General features: G+C 40.9%; 1 protein-coding gene across 1 annotated transcript; it reads left to right on the forward strand.

Annotated features, from left to right (window-relative positions):
- Positions 1-369: 369 nt before the first annotated feature.
- On the forward strand, positions 370-12,630 carry capn12 (calpain 12). The gene is made up of 22 exons (XM_069534082.1): positions 370-765; positions 1,607-1,676; positions 2,523-2,641; positions 5,157-5,290; positions 5,428-5,599; positions 5,685-5,768; positions 6,954-7,039; positions 7,147-7,224; positions 7,317-7,507; positions 7,593-7,840; positions 7,939-7,950; positions 9,007-9,086; positions 9,543-9,665; positions 10,325-10,361; positions 10,456-10,527; positions 10,632-10,677; positions 10,939-11,000; positions 11,244-11,312; positions 11,381-11,459; positions 11,572-11,688; positions 11,798-11,850; positions 11,960-12,630. The coding sequence occupies exons 1-22, from the start codon at positions 562-564 to the stop codon at positions 11,984-11,986; spliced, it is 2,163 nt and encodes a 720-aa protein (XP_069390183.1). The 5' UTR covers positions 370-561; the 3' UTR covers positions 11,987-12,630.
- The last annotated feature ends 6,565 nt before the right edge of the window (positions 12,631-19,195 follow it).

A 19,195-nucleotide genomic window follows, 5' to 3' on the forward strand; every position in this document is an offset into this window, starting at 1 on the left:
ACTGAATGCAACGCTTCCATTAATAATAGGCTTTCTATAGACTTATCTCATGGTAACGAGTTATTTATCCTGTTACCTCGGAAAACAAAGGAAATAAAGTGGAGGAGCTCATGTCCCTTTAGGGCTTCCGTACGTCTGTAATTGAAATGAAAACTGTTAAGTGAAGAAAACAGGTCAAAACATATCAGTAAATAAAACCTGCCGTGTTTTCTCCAGTGTTGGTGAGGACAGGTCACTTGTGACGGAACCCTCTGCACAGTTGTCCAGTTTAATGACCATTATTATGTTGTTTTTCTTTTCAAACAGATTCTTTCTGTTTCTGTCAGGCGGACTGATGATGGATGATCGCTGGATCACAGAGGCCGCTGGCACCGTGTCATTACCCCGACTCCGGCTCTCCTCGGCCCCCGGCGCTCTGCATACCTTTCCGGTGTGGGCATAGCCGGGGAGGTGCTCAGCATGGATGTGGTGGGTGTGTGCGCCTCTTTCTACTGTATTTAAACCCAGGACTGCTCCACAAACCTTAGTCTGCGTCTGTGTTTGACTGAACCTCCACCCAGCATGGCGACTGATAAAGTGGCTGCACCTCTCGGCTCCATCGAGAACCCGATCAAGTTTAAGGATCAGGACTTCAGGCGCCTCCAGGAAGAGTGTCTGAAGTCCGGGGAGCTGTTCTCTGATCCAGCCTTCCTTGCCGAACAGGAGTCCGTCGGTGTACCCGAAGACCCGGATCCAGAGAAGGCGATCAAGTGGCAGAGACCGAAGGTTTGTCCTCTTAGACCACTGACATACCGTCGCCTATAGTGCCAAATGTTTTACGGATTTTGAAGACTAAATTCTTTATCTGAGTGTCCCCAACACAAAGTCTTATTTAAAGTGAGGTGTTAAAATGAAGGTCAACATTTCAAAAACAGAAACCTTCACATTGAAGAATGTAGCTGCCATTATTTTCTTGGCAGTGCTGTAATGATTGCCTCCAGGTGTGGATCAGGTCTGAGGAACTCAGTTTGTTCTAAAAAGGAACAAAAACACTAAAGAAATATCAGAAGCAACGGTGAAAATATAGAAAATGTCTCTCTGGACCACAGAGTAGACTTAGTTATGAGGAAAAGTCACATATCTCACACACCAGACCAATAAAGTTATTTTCATAATTGTTTTTATTATATGCACAAATTAAAAGTTATGATACTAATAATTAACGTACAAATGATGAATCATATGGTCTTTACACCAATGAAAAGAGTTTACCAGCTTGAAATGATGAAGAAATTGATGAATTAAGTTTAAATTAAAGTTATCGATTGTGTTGTTCATTTTAATTTGAACAAATTTGGTGCAATATACATATTGATATTGACATATTGAAATGTCTTGTTTTGTCTGATCAATTCAATGTACACCTACGTAGCAGAACGTCTACAAAGCTTTGCATTTGTGAAGCTGGAATCAGTGGATTTGTCATATTTTTGCTCATAAAACGTCTTATTATTGCAGAATAACCACTTCATGCAGACCAGATTAGCTTTCTTATCTCATAAAACAAGTTTGTGTTGTTGCAGCATCTTGTGCTCACATTAGTTGTTGTTGTGCTCCCTTTCTGCAGGAAATCAGTGAGAGCGCTGTATTTGTGGAGGGCACGACTGGGACCACAGATATCTGCCAGGGCCAACTGGGTAAATACATCATCAGACAAAACTTCCATCCACAGTCAAATCTGCTTTTCCTCCCAAAGAATGAGCATTGTCTTAAACTGGTATTGCACAACACCCTGGACGAGTTAAACCCACAAAAGTTGAAACAGTCCATACTTACGTAGCTCAGAATGTTCCCATTATTTAATCGTAATAATTTGCAGAACTTGATGTCTGCAACACACAGCCCCAGGGACCGAACTTCAAATGCACAGCAATGGGGAGAGAGGAGTGACACTGTTGTTCCCAAACTTAAAATCTGCTGGGGGTCTTTATATCCCATCCAGCCCTGTATTTAACAGCCCACAGATAATGTTCTAATGTGTGTTGTGAATCTGTTTCTTATTTGTGGTGACCTAAAATGCTGTTTTATGACCGACATGAAACGTCATCAATCTCTGCCATTAATTGCATGTATGATGGTGGTGCTGATCAACACCAACACAACTATTCCTCCTCCTCTTCTGACTTACATCTTCCTCTTATTCTGGTTTTTCTTCTTCTTCATCTCTCAAGGGTGAATTTTATGTTTCCTTCCAAACTGCAGGACGTGTTCTTTTCATGTTTTACGCAGTTACAGCCAACAGTCACAGAGAAGGCGAAACACCGTGGAACAGATGTTCTCTGCCGGAGAGAACTGTGCCTCATTACATATGAACATGCATGTGTGTGCGTGTGAGCTTAACCCACGAGAACATCAATCACGTCACATGACGACGAACTCTTTGATGAAGACTGAAAGACTGACCCTCAAAACTCTTTTGTTATTTTACACAACACACGGAACGTTTCCTTTGTGCCAGTCTCATGGGTTTTTTTGTTTGCCAGGCAACTGTTGGCTGCTGGCTGCGCTGTCCTGCCTCACCATGCACCCCAAGCTCTTTGTGAAGGTGGTGCCCCCTAACCAAAGCCTGTCTGAGCCTTATGCTGGGATCTTCCACTTTAAGGTAACTGCAGGTCCGTTGGAACAGGTTGGGCAAAGCAGGCCCCAATCTGAGAAAGTCTGATTACTATGATCCACAGCAAAGAAAATGTTGTGGCGCCAGCTTGAAGCTAGTGATAGAAAATCTGAAAAAGCTAGCATGAGCAGGTTACACTTGAAAAGGGGCTCTCCTTTTTCTCCAGACGACTTGAAGAGGGTGATTCCAACAAATAGGATAAAAAGTGTTTCAAAAACAAATGATCAACTCTACCTTTAAAATGTCATGACTGGCTGTGTACAGGAGACTGCAGCGACACTATCATGCCACAATGCTTGTGTATACACATTTTGATAATAATAGAATCAAGGGAGTACAGCATTTTAGGGTTTATTTCAATGTAGGTCCCTTTTGCCTGGGGCCCCCAAAGTCCCCTGAAATGCTCCTGAGGAAGTGTAGATGTAGATTAGATATATGACACAGAACATCTGCTCATCAAACCCTTTTCCGCTGAGACTTAGAGCTTGATTACTGCTGACCAATAAAAAAAAATAAAAACTCGTTCAGTCTCATCTCTTATACAAACTTTGTCACAATAGTCCTTCTGAAAGAAAACACTGCTGACATTGAGGTTTTAGTCATTTCCTGCAACAGTTATTTTGATTTGTTGTGTTGGAGGACTGTTCGGCCTTGGTGCAGGTATGCACTCTATTCAAGTGTCAGCAGTCATTGAAGTTACGTGTTCCACATTCGTACATTAATTCATATTTAATCAAGCAACCACACACAATCTGCATAGGTATTTTTAGTTCGGGTACTGACTCAATCTTCTTAGCATCTTTTTGCACATGATCCATATTATTTCCTGAGAAACTGATGGAAACTGTTGAAAAATGCTTTATCGTGCAATGTGATGTTTGAAATATGTTTTGGTCACATATGATTGGGCTTTTTTTAGAACATGTGATAATAGATTACTCTGTTCCTGCCTGAACTACGGTGAGACATTAACAATTTGATTTATACACTTAATTCACACTCCTTTAATGTAAAGGATTTATTAATGAATACAAGTCATATCTGATTTGGCTTTATTCTTTTTGACTTGTCAGTGAAGTGTCTTCATATTTAGCTGCCGTGCCACTGCTCTGGCATTACATCAATGAAGGCAGCAGGATCAAACAGGCATAAACTCTCCCTGGAATCATCGCTGCCTGGTGGTCTCGCACGTAACCCGAGACAAACCTCATCTTTATCACCTCATTACAGTTACTGATTTTGATCTCAAGAGATTTCATCATCCACCGACTCTGAGCTGCTCAGGTCAATAAAATATCATATTATCAGACTTATCAATCCTGTGAAAACAAGCCCACTCGTTAGATTCCTCTCATGGTTTCTCCTCTGTGGTTATTCCGCCTCAGAGGTGTCGACCTTCAGAGGCTGTTAGTGAGAATGTGACATGACTTAACAAGCTGGTCGGAAGGACTGGAAAACTAATTTTACTCTGTCAGGGGATGGGAGATCAGTCCAGACATGCAGATGCTGACTCCCCCCGGGACACACACACACACACACACACACACACACACACACACACACACACACAAACACACACACACAGCTACGACAGGCCAGTGCAGGCCTGCTCTTGGTCCTTGTTTTGTACACTCAATTACAACCGTAGTCCTGACCGGTAAAGGCCATGGGATTGGTTTCATACATAACAAGACAAGACAGCTGACAACGTCCTTCCTTTCCATTCTATGAACATTTAAATTAGTTTTTACCAATGTCATACGAATACATAGTACAAGGCAAGTTTGCTGTATTTGTGTAACACTTTGCAACAACATGAATGGCACTCAGTAGAGCTCATACCACTGGTAAGGCCCAAAAGCCGCCTTAAATCGAGCTGCACCAAATTTCACATAGAAATCAGTTCCCTTTTTTCATCCAGATCAATGAATTATTTAGGACTGTGGGAGGAAACTGGAGCACACGGAGAAAATCCCACGCAGACACAGGGAGAACATTCAAACTCCACACAGAAAGAGCCCTGACCAAACCCCTGTGTCTGGCAACAGTGCTAACCACTGCACCACAGTGCTGCTCCTTAATGGCATTAAAACAAGATATAAAACACAAGGAAATATATAAAGATGTGTTAATGAACCACAAACCTCATAAACCACAACATTCACACCACTGTGTTACACTAAATAAGTCCATACTACTGTGTTTTGAGAATTGAATCTTGCATTCAGATAATCCTCACACTACTGCAGCTCCACTGCTAAAACACATTTGTATAACTCTGCTCAGAACAGATGAACAGAGCCTCAAGGTGAAGCTCTGACATTACACAATCTGCTTCAAGTAATTGAACAATCTCCCTGATACTATGTTCACATGTTGGCTTGAATCTCATAGTCGATAGATAGATAGATAGATAGATAGATAGATAGATATAGAAGTGAATTTAATTGTAAGTGGATTCATTCCCCTCTCTCTCTCTCTCTCTCTCTCTCTCTCTCTGTAGTTCTGGCAGTATGGTGAGTGGGTGGAGGTGGTTGTGGATGACAGGCTGCCAGTGCGTGAAGGCCGTCTGCTCTTCAGCTACTCTCACACCCGAAACGAGTTCTGGAGCGCCCTGGTGGAAAAGGCCTACGCCAAGTCAGTTGCCACTACCAGCATATGTTCCTGGGCTGTAATGTCTGAGACCACCCACTGTGTTTCTGTGTGTGTGTGTGTGTGTTGCTACAGTGACAAACACAGCCACCTGATATAACGTTCTCACCTCTCCTATGTAGGTTAGTGGGATCCTATGGGAGCCTGAAGGGGGGCAACATCTCTGAGGGGATGGAGGATTTCACTGGAGGCATCGCGTACATGGTAGACATCTCGTCTCGTACCCCTCGTGTCCTCTGGAGGTCTCTGACAGCAGCCCTGTCCAGAGGCAGCCTGCTCAGCTGTTTCATCCAGGTACAAACACATCACAAAGTGTTCACACTGAGCAGGTGGACCATCTTTAGATGATCTACTGGAGTTTCCATCTCTGTCTTCACAGGCCCACAGTTACCGGGACATAGGTAAGGTGACAGACGACGGGCTGATTAAGGGCCACGCTTATGCCATCACCGACACTGACAAGGTCTGTATCACTCAACTTTGACTCACCTGATATAGACTGCAGGTATAAATCTGCTGATGACTCATTGTGACCTGCTACGATGCCGAAAGCTTCCTGTTTCCTTACAGTGGTCACAAATGATAAGATAGATGATTTATTTGTATTTCATATTAAAACCTTTTTCTGCACAAATTTAAACATGAATTGATGGACTACTCTTTGTCCGTATGAAAACAAAACAATGCAGAATGACATAGAGAACAAATTTGTGCCTTATTCTGTATCTGATATCAACCCAGTACGAGATCATATCAGTCAGTTTCATGTATAAGTACCTTTAAATTGGAAAACGAGGTCAACAGCACAGTAGTGGGAACAAAATCAGAACTAACAGTGGGACTAGATATCTGTGTTGTCAGTGTTTATTGCTGAGACAGAAACAAGTCTTCAACAAATGTAATATTCTCTCCATATTCGTCTCATGAGTCAGAACGATCAGAGGATATGAGGCTAATTTACTTAACTTCTTCCAATAAGTAATGATAATACCATGTGATGTCAATTCATCTCACTCAATCTTAATCTAATCCAATCAGTGGAAATCAATTTTAACTATGTCACTTCATGTTTTCTCGTCTCATTTCACCCCTTCCATGTTTAATCTAATTTTATTTAATCTGGTTTAATATCTGATAATATCTGATGTAACGTCAGATATTTATTTTAACTTCATGTCACTTCATGTTGGCTCATCTCATCCACGTCTAATTTAATTTAATAATATTTAATGTCATTTCATTGTATGTATGGCCACTTCACATTATCACCTGATTTCATCCAATAAAATCTGACTGAGATGTCATCTAATCTCATGACAACAAATCCTTTTTCCTCACAGCATTTTATCTCATCACGTCTATATCTCTGAGATTCATGAAGAAATAATCTAAAAACATCTCAGCCTAAAATTATTATTATTATTTTTATTATTTAAACTCATTTCACCTCAATGTCATCTGATTTAATCTAATTTGATGTAATGGAAATGTAATCTATTCTAACATCATCTCATTTAATTTTATATAATCTCATCTCATTGTTTTGTTTAATCTCTTTTTGTCTTAATTCATCTTGTTGAGTCTCGTCTCATCTCAATCATTCAGATTCTTATTCACACGTTACTTTACTTGTCTCCTGGCCTTTCAGGTGAAAAATGTCTCGGATGAGATTTTGTTGCTGAGGCTGAGGAACCCCTGGGGATTTGTCGAGTATCGCGGACCCTGGAGCGACAAGTGAGAAAGCTTCTTGTTTGTGCATTTTGTAAAGCAGTGCACACTCACTCACTCACTCGCAGATAACAGAGGACCCGCAGATGCTGAGTTTCTCTCTGTGACCTCAGGGGTAAAGAGTGGGACGCTGTGGACAAAGCAGAGAAGGAGCGTATCGATCTGAAAAAGAGAGAAGATGGAGAGTTCTGGTATGTGGCAGAAAATAAAACACACCAGTTTACAGCAACATACAAGCTCTCACAAACAGAAACCCTCATTATTGCTGTCTCACTGTCCTCAGGATCAGTGCTGAGGACTTCTGCAGCTTCTTTAACTTTGTGGAGCTCTGCAGCTTGAATCCTGACTCTCTTGACGTGGCAAACACACCTGCCTCTCCATCCGCACCTGCACCCCAGGCTGCCTGGACCATCAGTGAACATGAAGGATTATGGGTACCGGGGAGCACTGCTGGCGGCAGCCGCAGATACAAGCGTATGTTTAAAGCTTGTATATGAATTCAAGCCCTACTTGGATCATCCATGTGATCATACTCCTGCTGTGATTTTTTCCCCTTTAGAGACATTTTGGAAGAATCCTCAGTTCCAGTTGATTCTCAGAGAGCAGGACCAGACCGAGGAGGAAGAAGAAGACGAGGATGAGGATGATGAAGATGACGAGGTGGAGGTGACCCTGGAGGAGAAGAACAGAGTGGAGAAGAAGAAGCAGAGAGCCAAACAGTGCACAGTGCTGGTGGAGCTGCTGCAGAAGAATCGCAGGCAGAGGGATAAAGTCAACTTCCTCTACATAGCTTTCCACATCTACAAGGTCAGAAACTATTCATTCATTCATTTCTTCAGCCTGATGGAGCGCAGCCATTTGATTCTGGTGATAATCTCATGTTTCTTTGTATTTTTCTTTTGCAGGTTCCTGATGAGGCGAGTAAACATGTTCACAGCATCCAGAATACTGAATAGTAAGGTATATTATATATATTCCCACCACACATTTTCCCCATTGCCAGCCCCACCACAAAGCTTCCTGTGGCTAGCAGGGACCTTCTGGGGGGTAAAGTGGTTTTCTGCAAAGGTTCCTAGTTCCTGGGGAAAGTTACTGTGGTGAAAATGACGTAATGCCTTTGTATTCTTCAAAACTTTATAGAAAAGGAACATCATGTAAGACTTTATAATACAACCCCTGACTTGCAGTGTTATTCTGTTGTGTTAATAAAGTAATAATCAAATACAGGCTGGTTCAGGTAGACTGGTGTTAACAGTCTTTCTCTTACTGTTAAAGAAACTCTTACTGTATACTTAATTACACTTTAACTCTGACTCGTTAATGTATAAAGAAAGAGAGAACAGACACGGTATATCACAGCCCACATACCTTATCATTACTGTGATATTTCAATTACATGTTGCATGTTTCACTCATTGAAAAACATTATTACTTTGTGCAGGAGAAAATACAATATATAAATATAAAAGAGAGGCACTTAATTACAGCCATTGTACAGTCACTGTATGTGTCAGAAAGAAATGGGTCTATAGTTTTGAATATTTGTTCGTACCTGACACATTCATCAAACAACCGAAACCTTGTCAAAGGAGGTTTTCTAATCTCTTCTGAGGCTCATAAATTCAGATTGTATATTAATGATGAAGGAGACTTGTAAATCTTTAATGTTTAATGTGGAACTTTAATTATTTCTGTTTGTGTTGACTTGACAGTTAGTTTAAGGAGTGTGCGCTGTTATATGATGTGTGACTGTTTCCTCTCGACTTACAAAAATAAGAACATTGCTAATGAAATCCTTTTTTGGAGATGCCCAATGGTTTCTCTTTTGTTCCTCAATGTCTTTTCATCCACTTCACCTATATTTAAGTAACAGTTGAAACCAGTGAGTATTTCATTTATGTCTGTCTGATTCATACAATCAAACTACACAGTTAATCATAAGTGTTGCTTAACTTTCCATTTCATGCGTACAGCTCCAGGATGTGTGTCTGGGCAAAGACTTCTTCTTGAAAAATCGCCCTGTGGGTCGTTCTGGGAAATATAAGTCTCAGAGGTAAAGACTACTGATTAGAACTGTAGTTTATATTTCAAACTTTTTGGGTATATTTGCAAATCAGAAAAGATTAGAGCATTGTCATTTTCTCAAAATGTCAACCTCAGATGAATTCATTCTCAAATTCCTGGTTGACACCCTGAATGAGATGTAGACCTACACCTCCATGTCTTTGATTTGGTTCAATGTCACTGTATAATATTCCTGTTGTTCATCATTTAGTGAGAGAACTTAAATACAATCTAATAAAATGTAACTGTATGATCTCAAAATGCACAACAATATGACAATATGCAAACAGCAGAGATAAATCATTACCATACTGAACAGTAGTCATTATTGCGCATGGTTAGCTGTTAAACACTGAATATAATTGTCCATATATACACATGGACCCAATGTTTTCAGTTGATAATTGAACATTATTGAATATATCTCATTAACTCTGTCCCACAGGGGTGTGTGGAGGAAGCTGCATCTGGACCCAGGTAACTACATCATCGTGGCGTCCACCTATCGACCCAACAATGCCGGAGATTTCTTTCTCCGCATTTTCTCCAAGACTGGAAACACTCTGGGGTGAGATCCAGGAAATGTATCATTAAAGTTCTAAAACACAAACTAGAAAACCAATAAATATAAAACAATAGGAATTTGATTTTTTTGTTGAAAGCAATTATAAAAATGTCTCTGACTATAATACCAAGCTTTATTTTCCAGCGGTGGAAATATATGGTACTTAGGTGCAATTTAGAGATATTTGTACTTTTCTATTTCCAATTCATGGAAATTTAAATGAACTTTACCAATTAATGAAGCGAACCCTGCGAGCTAGTTCAGGCAGGCAACTCAAGCTGCGCTGCTCCGATGAGGTATGTCACACATCATGCGACATACCTTATTAGGCAGCCTATTTAAGTAGAGAGAAATTTCCCATCAACCCCTTTCTTCACACTGCTGCTGCAGAATCGCTACCAGTTGCTTCCGCCCCTCCACCACCCCAGCATTCATTTGTATCATATTGGGGGAGTGATCGAGTCTGAGCCTAGATGCCAAACACAAACTATTTTCTAATGCTGCAATAAACGGTTGAACATGAGTTGTCTGGCTGAAATGCCAATGTATCAATATCAAACATTATTTATTTATTTTTATTATTAGTCTGTATGATTCAAACTGTACAAAGGTAAAATTCAAAAGATCCTCACTAATGATCTGATGTGGTGTTTTTACTGCAGGTCTCAGGACTTCACCTGCTCCTCTGGTTTCCTCCCGGTGAGTTCAGTTTTGGTCTGTAAATTAAAACACCTGAAAACAATAGACGACCAAAGTACGTAGAGTATGTTTATGGTTTGTTTGTGCTAAACAGGTTATGGCAACTCCTGTCACCCCAGAGGATCACAGCAGAGTTCAGAAGACTTTTGATGAGGAGGCCGGACCTGTAAGAAATCCTCATCTTCCCGTCATCTCCTTCCATATCAAATAAAAGTGGGAATTCCGTGCATTTCCTCAATCAAAAGTGATTTCCTCTATCTTTCCCCGCAGGATGACAGACTGAACGTGACGATGTTCATGAACCTCTTGAACTCAGGTTAGAATAAGCTTCACTTTTTCTTTCTGCGATACTTGTAAAGGCCACTAGATGGGATCAAAGTAGTGATGTGTTAGTGTGGAAGTTGTGCAGTTTCTCAGAGGTCAGCAGTCTAGACAGAGGCTCACAGCTGCAGTCTGATGAAGTGAACAGAGTTTGGTTAAGTAATGAAAGTGGCTACATTTGTCCTCACCTTCAACTTTCTTCAGATGAATCTAATTTAGCCCCATGTTCTCTCTCCCCTCATCAATCTCATCACAGCTCTCGACAGAGATTACCATCTGCCACTGGAGACATGCAGACAGCTCATCTTTGGAGAGGACGTATCCTTCTGTCTCACACTCCAGTCTCCCTGTAGTTCCTTAAAACCCAGACTCACCTTTGACTCACAGTATATACATCTAGTTTCGAGACATTACATGTTTTTCATACGTTAACATTACAGCTGTGGCTGGTAAGATTGGTTCCTGGTCCTCAGGGTTGAGTCATCATGTCGCCCAACTGTTTACTGTTAAAATTCTTCTGTCTGTCCTCTGTCCTGTTGAAACATCCCTAACTGCGTGCAGACTAAAGGACGCTCCCGTCTCAGCCGGGAACAAGCAGAGACCCTGCTGTCCAGTGTGCACAACCTGCAGGTACTTCACAGTGTGTGTGTGTGTGTGTGTATCATTATTACTTACTCTAATCCTACTCTCTCTTTCAGTCCATCTTTTTCCAGTTCGATATGGACTCTTCTGGGACAATGAGCCCCTTTGAGCTCAGCTCGGCACTGGAATCTGTCGGTATGGACACACACACACACACACACACACACACACACACACACACACACACACACACACACACACACACACACACACATTTCACACCTTTGTTCACGTCTGTTTTTTCCAGGAATGCAGTGTGATGGAAAGGTAATTCAGCTGCTGTCTGAGCGCTTTGCGTCCGGAGAGCTTCACATGCCGTTCCACAGTTTTGTGTCATGTTTCACCAGACTGCGCAAGCTCTTTGGTAACACACACACACACACACACTAATCTATTTATATATCACATACAATTGTAATTACTGAGTTTTGTGAGGACACTGGATGCAGTCATTTCCTTCCTCTTCCCCACAGGTATGTATGATTCACAGACCAGTGAGGAGGTGAAAAACAAAGGGATCAATGCTGTGAGTATCTGGTGACATACAATCTATCATGTTCACAGGGACTTTGACCTGATCAAGTTTTTGACTTCATGCTGTGTTCGCTCCCTGTCCATCTGCTGTCCCTCTATAGTGGCTTCTGCAGTTTCTGATGCTGTGAAGATGCTTCATGAAGACGTTTTCCAAACAAGTCACTGAAGGCTGTTGATTCCAAAACAGAAACAAAGTACACAAGACTGCAAAACAGACAATGGCTATGACTTTGCTGTGCCTTTGTTTTAATCTAGCTTCATCTTTCACCATTCTCATGCATCTGGCTATAGTCTTGATTTAAAATGTAGAGGCTCAGGGGCCCATGGGCCAGAGTCTTTGGTTGAAGCGTAGACTGTATATAAAGATGGATGACATAATGGCTACCCCAAACATACACAGAGCAGTTCAACTCTGTTATTATTTGTTTTGTGTTTTTTTTAATTTGTGGCTCTTTTTCTTATGAAGGTGCGTGTGATGCTTAACAGTCCAGCTACCCACTGTCATTTAAATGTATGTATTGTATTGTTATACTATTATATAAGTACTCATTACATATACTATTATATTGTAATAAACTGTGAAAAATAGCATAGTGTGATTATAAGAGTATATAATAGCAATACATTATCACGTATAAGATTAAAGCTGTATTAACTCTCTTTGTCATCTTTCAAAAGCATTGCTAGAATGATCAAATAGAGAAATTGCTTTAACATTGCTTTGCACACCTGAATATAATCCACATCATTAAACCATCTCCTAAAGCAATCATCATGCTCTAGAGTTGCTCTTTTTGTAAAAGAAATTGTATAAAGACTGAAAGATTTGCTTCAGATAGAAAATATCTTTCTAAAACTTTGACTAAAATGACACTGGAAAAGAAAAATAACTAACAGTTTACTCATCCATACACGCATGATCATACCCTGGGTAATAACAGCAAATGCTTGCACTCTGACACACACACACACACTCAGTGAGTAGCTACTGCCTGCCCCACTGAGGGTGTGAGGGTGATGTCTCAGCAGCGTTACACGCACCATCTCTATTCTTATCGCACTGACGCCATGTACAGCGTCAACACACAATCGCCCCCTCCTCCACTACGTTCCCTCACTCCCTCCATCATCCCTCATTCTTTCTCCCCCCTCCTGTCCTCTCTAGTAACTGTCTGAGTCTCAAAATCCACAGCCTCATTCTCCTTGTTAAACCATGGCTGACATACACACACGCACACACACACACACACATGCACAGGCACACACGACACAAATGTCCTTTCTACACATGTTTCTATTAATAGCACCTTTGCTCACACACAACTTCCTGTTCATCGTTAGGTGAGTACACACAGGTTGCCCTCGGCAACAGTCCATCTACATTGTGATGGAGAGAGGAGAGAGAGACAGGAAGGACCCACAGATTCTCATGGCTCCTCTCAATGTGGGGCCTTGTTGACTACCACTTTACACAGAGGCATCATTTTTTTCACCAGTATTCCAAAAACCATCCAGTGCTCTAAAGATAAAATGATAGGGTAATTTATCATGAATCTAATCAATCCAATCAACAGAATATTTTATTTTTATATCAACTATAACAAAGATTCCCAGTAGCAAATCTCTAAAAGGTCAGTCTTAGTGTACTTGATAAAAAAACTTAGCTTTGTGTAAGGGAACGATCTTTTACCATTTTCATATTATGTTAAACACTAAATCAATTTTAAATATATACCTAAATGTTGTCTAACCTGCTCAAACTGGTTCATTTATTTATGTATAAAGAAACTTCCACACAGATTTTTTTTTAAATAGAAACAGTTCAGGTCTTAAAGGGACAGTTCACAGAAAAATGAAAATTCACTCATTATCTACTCACCACTATGCCGATGGAGGGGTGGGTGAAGGGTTTTAGTCCACAAAACACCTCTGGAGTCTCAGGGGTAAACTTTGTTAGAGCAGAATCCAAAACATTTTGAGGTCAATGGTGACCTATTCTTCAGATGAAATAAAACAGCTGATAATTCCTTACATGCCTCCATACTGCTTGTGTGGTGTCCTCCAAGTGTCCGCTAGTGTAAATGACCTTGTTTTGAGTTGAATATGAATGTTGGGGCTTGCTGTCTTGTCTTCCTGTTGCTGGAAGGAAATAGGATCAGAGGAGCAGCATTCATCTAGATTCAAGAACCTCTTGAAGACTCATCTCTCCTGAGGTGCCTCCTCTCCCACACCTGTGAGACCCTTACAGGCCTCTTACTGCCTCCTTTCCACTTGATCTCCTACACTTTGTTTTATTAAACACATGTTCAACTTAGTTCTTACATGAAGGTCTCATACTGTAGTGACACTTTGGTTTAGTCCCTCAGTTGTAAAGCGCTTTAGATAAAAATGTTGACTAATTGATTGATTGGAAATGTAAATATTGGAAAATGTTGTTGATTATAGCATTACAGTTCTACAATGATAGAGAAGTGGGAAAGGGGTTAGCCTTTATCAGATGGTGACAGTACAGAGAACAGGAAACTTGGGGGCAGAGGAGAGGAATAACATGCAGTAAATGGTCCACCGGCCTAGAGCTCAGAATAAACAGCCGGACATCACAGTTTGTGGCTGATCTATAGCAGCATATACTGTTCCTGTGTCCTCTTCCTCATACTGACTATTTATTTTCTCTTTTCTCTCTCACACAACAGCAGCTGTGCTCATCCTTCCACCTGCTCCTCTCCCTCCCCTCCCGCCCCTCGAGTCGTCCTGTGGGATGTGAGGATGCTCTGACAGGCTTGGCGTCTGTTCTTGGAGATGCTGGTATTTTTGTGCCACAGCGGCGGGGGCTGGTCCAGGAATAGTGCTGAGTTGTAGTGTGTACTGTGGAGGAGGGATCTGGGGAGGGCTGCGATGATTTGAACTGTGAGATTTTGAGCCATTGTATAGACGGGAGGGAAACCAGAGAGTATTGCGTAAGTTGGCTCCCTGGCTGTAAATTTAGCCCCCTCACGCATTAATTTCATGAGCAGCACTACCTCTGTCATCAGAGCTGGGATATTTAAAGAGTGTGTATTGGCATGGGATGCAGGGTGTATTTATCGTGCGTGTTTATTTACAAGTCGTGAGGATGGACGGCTGATTATTTGAGATGCCATGGGCTGCCTTTGCATCCACAGCACAGCACCTCTTCCCTCTGCTCCTCATAATGTTGATGCTATTTATTTTCTGGGTGGCAGAGACGGCAGAGGCGTTAGAGACGCCAGTGATGCAAAGTTTCACTGAAACTCCAACTTTCACTTCTTCTCCAACTTTATGGCACAAATACACTTGAGATGATAAAACAGTAACTGACATTTCAGGTTCCTTTTTTCACTTAAAACTATACACTGTCTTGTTCAGGTCAGGAGCTTTGGTTAAAGTTCACACTGTGAAAACAATGGAACAGTATGTAGGAGATGCTTGTCTTCATAACCCTATAAAGAATCATCCCTGAGTTAGCTTTGGAAAGCTCTATATTTAAACTTAAATAATACACTCATAGATATTAGTTAATTTAATTAATGCTTTTTTTCATCAAAAGCATCCATTAAAATTGGAAATTTTGAAAATGTTTAAGACTACCTGGAAATGTTAAAGAAAGTGAAAACTAATTTGTGGATCCGCCTTCTCATCCAGATCTGTGCCAAATTAAACTGGGTCTCCCCTGACCCATACCACAGTCTTCCACCATTATCATATGAAAGATGATGTTTCTTTGAAACTGTGTGATGAGTTAATGGGCAACTGTGCTAACAAAAAGATACAAGTTAGTGTAAATACTTTTTTCTGCTGGCTTTCCTAATCTTAGCGTACGCACCTATGATTTCTCTCTGGCATGTATGAATGATATGTTGCTCGCGCGGTGGAGGAGGATGGGGGTAGCAGGGGTTCATCAATCTGTCTTAAGTGTCAGAGAGAGGTAGGCTGCAGAGAGAGGAAATGAGGTGAGTGGCACAAGAGCTAAAAGAGAACGTTGAGGAGTGAAAGAGCAGCGTGTGGGCAGAGATGACCAGAGAGGTGACGCTGAGTCTGGGGAGTCAGGTTTGTGTCCTTCTGATATGTGCAACACACACACACACACACACACACACACACACACACACACCTTGTCCCTCTTCCTCCCCCACTCACTCCTTTTATTCCTATACCTCTTGCTGGTCTCTGGAAACTAGGGCATTCCTTACGTAAGGACGAGAGAAGACGTGGGGAGGGGGGCATGAGCAGAGGAAAAAGGTTGAAACAAAGCCTTCTGGGTAGAGACGAGCAAACAGACAGAGTGAGTAGGGGGAATAATGAAATTGGCATCCACACTTCTCATCCTCTTCATCACTATCCAGGTGGAAGGAGCATTTTCTAATCTACTTAGATGACGGTTGAAATACAACACAACACAGCCTTGAAGTGCAGCTTATCATTATTTGTACAGTACAGGCTGTGTGTATTAGAATAATCATATTTCATACCTGTTGTGCTCCAGAGAGTAAGATAACAAGTAAAGCAGCAACTGTGATGTTTAAATATAGATGTCTCAGCTCTGATGGTTTTATTCAGGTTTTTACAGGGTGAACAATGTGGCCTGTAGCCTGAGATTATGCAAAAACATAAAGTAGAAAGTCACTTTAATCTTTTAGTAACAGTTTCAGGAGTAAAGCCTTGAAACAAAACTATACGCACAGACTCTAGTGTTTGAAAGTTTCTCAAGTAGACTGTACAATTTGTGGTTTTCTCTCATTACTTGATTATTTTCATGCAAAGCAACTTTGTACTTCGGTTTCACTACGTTTCCAGGGAAAATATTGTATTTTTTTCTTGACTACATGAGTGAGACAAAGTTACTTTACGGAATAAAATTGAACATATTCAAATATCATGCATCATTGTTGATCAAACTGAAATAGTTTGTTTTTTATTTCAGTATTGTGCCATTTGCTTAAGGCAACGTTGAAATACTCACCATTGCACTTGTGTCAGTTAAATATTGTAGGAGCTGTTGCTATATGTAACAGTACCACTATTTCTAAATGCGTCATCAAATAAAGCTGTTTGATTAAAATTTGCATGTAAAACCACGATCACAATCTGCTCGTTAATACAGCTGCCAAATAGAACTGGAGGCGTGTCTGTAATCAGTGTGTGTGTGGGGTGGTGTGTGTGTGAATGGGTGTATGAGACATACATTGTTAAAAGCTTTGAGAGGCGAACGGACCTGAAAAGTGCTACAGTATATAAAAGCAGTCCATTAACCATGTGACATTTCACATATCACAATTCAGAAAAGCTACGGGTAATAAAAATTAACAATGGATATATTTGGCTGCTTCAGTTTCAGGGTCTTAGTGTTGGCTCGCTGTCATGACACTTGAATGCATTGGGTAGCAATAATATGTTTAGACTTATAAAGTGTTCTAACGCAGTCTAACAGAACCATTCTGTAATAAATCATCCCCTCATAAAGGTTACGACTGATTGCTTTCATTCAATTTGGTGGACAAAATAATAGAAACACCATGAGAGTCAATGAAGAACTCATTTGTCAAAGCCTCAATACTGTGTTAAACTGCAGTGTCTTACTAAATATACAGAGTTACTTTCAACCTCTGATCTCATCCTCATTCTCTCTGCCTCTTGCTCTTGTCCTCTTTTTGGCACTTTCCTTCCCTGACTGGCAGCGAGCCTATTGAAAGTAGGCTAGGACGCTATTGACGTGCTGCTTGTGTCTGAGTCACAGAGAGCTGTGCAACACTGAAGCCCACTGATTGCATTTAACTTTAGGCATCCGACTCCCATGCAGGGCATGATACAGTGGGGCCATCTACTCGGCTTTTTGCAGAACAGTGCTGACGTTCATAGTGGCACTTACCGCATAGGAAAGACTGCCAATTGTTCTGACGCTGTGGATAATTGGAAAGATGATATAGTGATGATCTCACAAATGCTAAAATGAGAAAATCCTACTTTTGGTTGGACACATGTGGGTTTGGGATGACAACAAACAAACAGAATAATGCCTAAACTAGAATAACCAACCTGCAGTTGTATGCCTCTGCCAACCAGTGCAGTTTCAGTCGACACAATTTTTTTCCACTCATATGGTAAATGGTCTGTATTTATATAGTACTTTTCTACACTTGATGACCACATATAGCACTCAACTGTACAGTTTTACATTCACCCATTCACACATATAGTCATTTGACAATTTGGGGTTGATTATCTCGCCCAAGGACACTTTGGCATTTGGAATGAGGTCCACCAATGAGTCCACCATGACCTTGACCTTTGACCACCCAAATCTAATCAGTTAATCTGTGAATTTAAGTGAACACTTGTATAAAAAATGAAAGGATTCTTTCAAGCCATTCATAACGCAAAATGCATAACCCTAATAACTTCATCTGAGAGTCCAATTAAACATTTGTCCCCGATTTAAAAAACATATTCCCTGTGGGTGTTCCTGAGATATTGTGTTCACAAGGCAAAAAACATGTTTTGTGAGGTCACAGTCAGCTTGATCTCTGACCACCTCTCAAGGAGTTTTTGAAGTATTTCCACAAGAATGGGACGACCAGATGGATATACCAACAACATAAAGCCTCCGGCCACTAGCTGTTGCCTGCACGGAGGGTAAAAAGCATAAGAGGCCTGATTCCATTCTGCCAAAGACAATGTGAGAACGCTTTGTCTCAGAAGAGCCAACAATCGAGGCTTTGACGCATGCACAACTGGCTGTTTTCTGCACAGATCACAGTAAATGCTTGCTGTGCGTGTGTGTCTGGTAGGCTTCTGTAAACACACGAGCTCATTATTTGACAAGAGAGCCAGAAGGATTACGCCACATAAATACAAGTACATTAACATCAACAGGGCAGAAGCAGAGGTGCAGTGAAGCTGTGTGCTGAGGCAGGGAACGAGAAAAACTGGAAAGTCACAAGTGTAAACAGTGTAATCGGCTTCTTACAGTCACATTAAAAGGGTCATGATCTCTCCCATTCAGCCAACAAGAGTTTTGTTTGACTATCCTACTGAGGGATCCTGTGGAGTCTGGGGAAGATCTGTTCAACTGGACTGTCATGCTGAAGAAGAAACAGATATTAAGAACGATCTCAATTTATTTATTAATTAATCCGAATTACAAACCAAATGTCCAATGTTACCGGGTCTGGAGAGTGACTAAAAGGATAATCTAACATATAATACTCTTTTGGAAAATTCCACTGTCATATTTGTTTGTTTTAAAAGATATGATCCAATAATTTCAGGCATTGTTCACTTATCATGCTATATTAATTTTTAAATGTGATAAAGGTAAGGTT

Source organism: Paralichthys olivaceus, chromosome 11 (genome assembly GCF_024713975.1).
Source record: "Paralichthys olivaceus isolate ysfri-2021 chromosome 11, ASM2471397v2, whole genome shotgun sequence".
Classification (NCBI taxonomy): Eukaryota; Metazoa; Chordata; class Actinopteri; order Pleuronectiformes; family Paralichthyidae; genus Paralichthys; species Paralichthys olivaceus.

Excerpts from the sequence above, each read along its gene's own strand:
- capn12 (XM_069534082.1), top strand. The coding sequence starts at position 562 with ATGGCGACTGATAAAGTGGCTGCACCTCTCGGCTCCATCGAGAACCCG. Across the intron at positions 5,769-6,953 it reads CCATCACCGACACTGACAAG|GTGAAAAATGTCTCGGATGA; the intron begins GTCTGTATCACT and ends CTGGCCTTTCAG. Across the intron at positions 10,362-10,455 it reads GCTCCTCTGGTTTCCTCCCG|GTTATGGCAACTCCTGTCAC; the intron begins GTGAGTTCAGTT and ends TGTGCTAAACAG.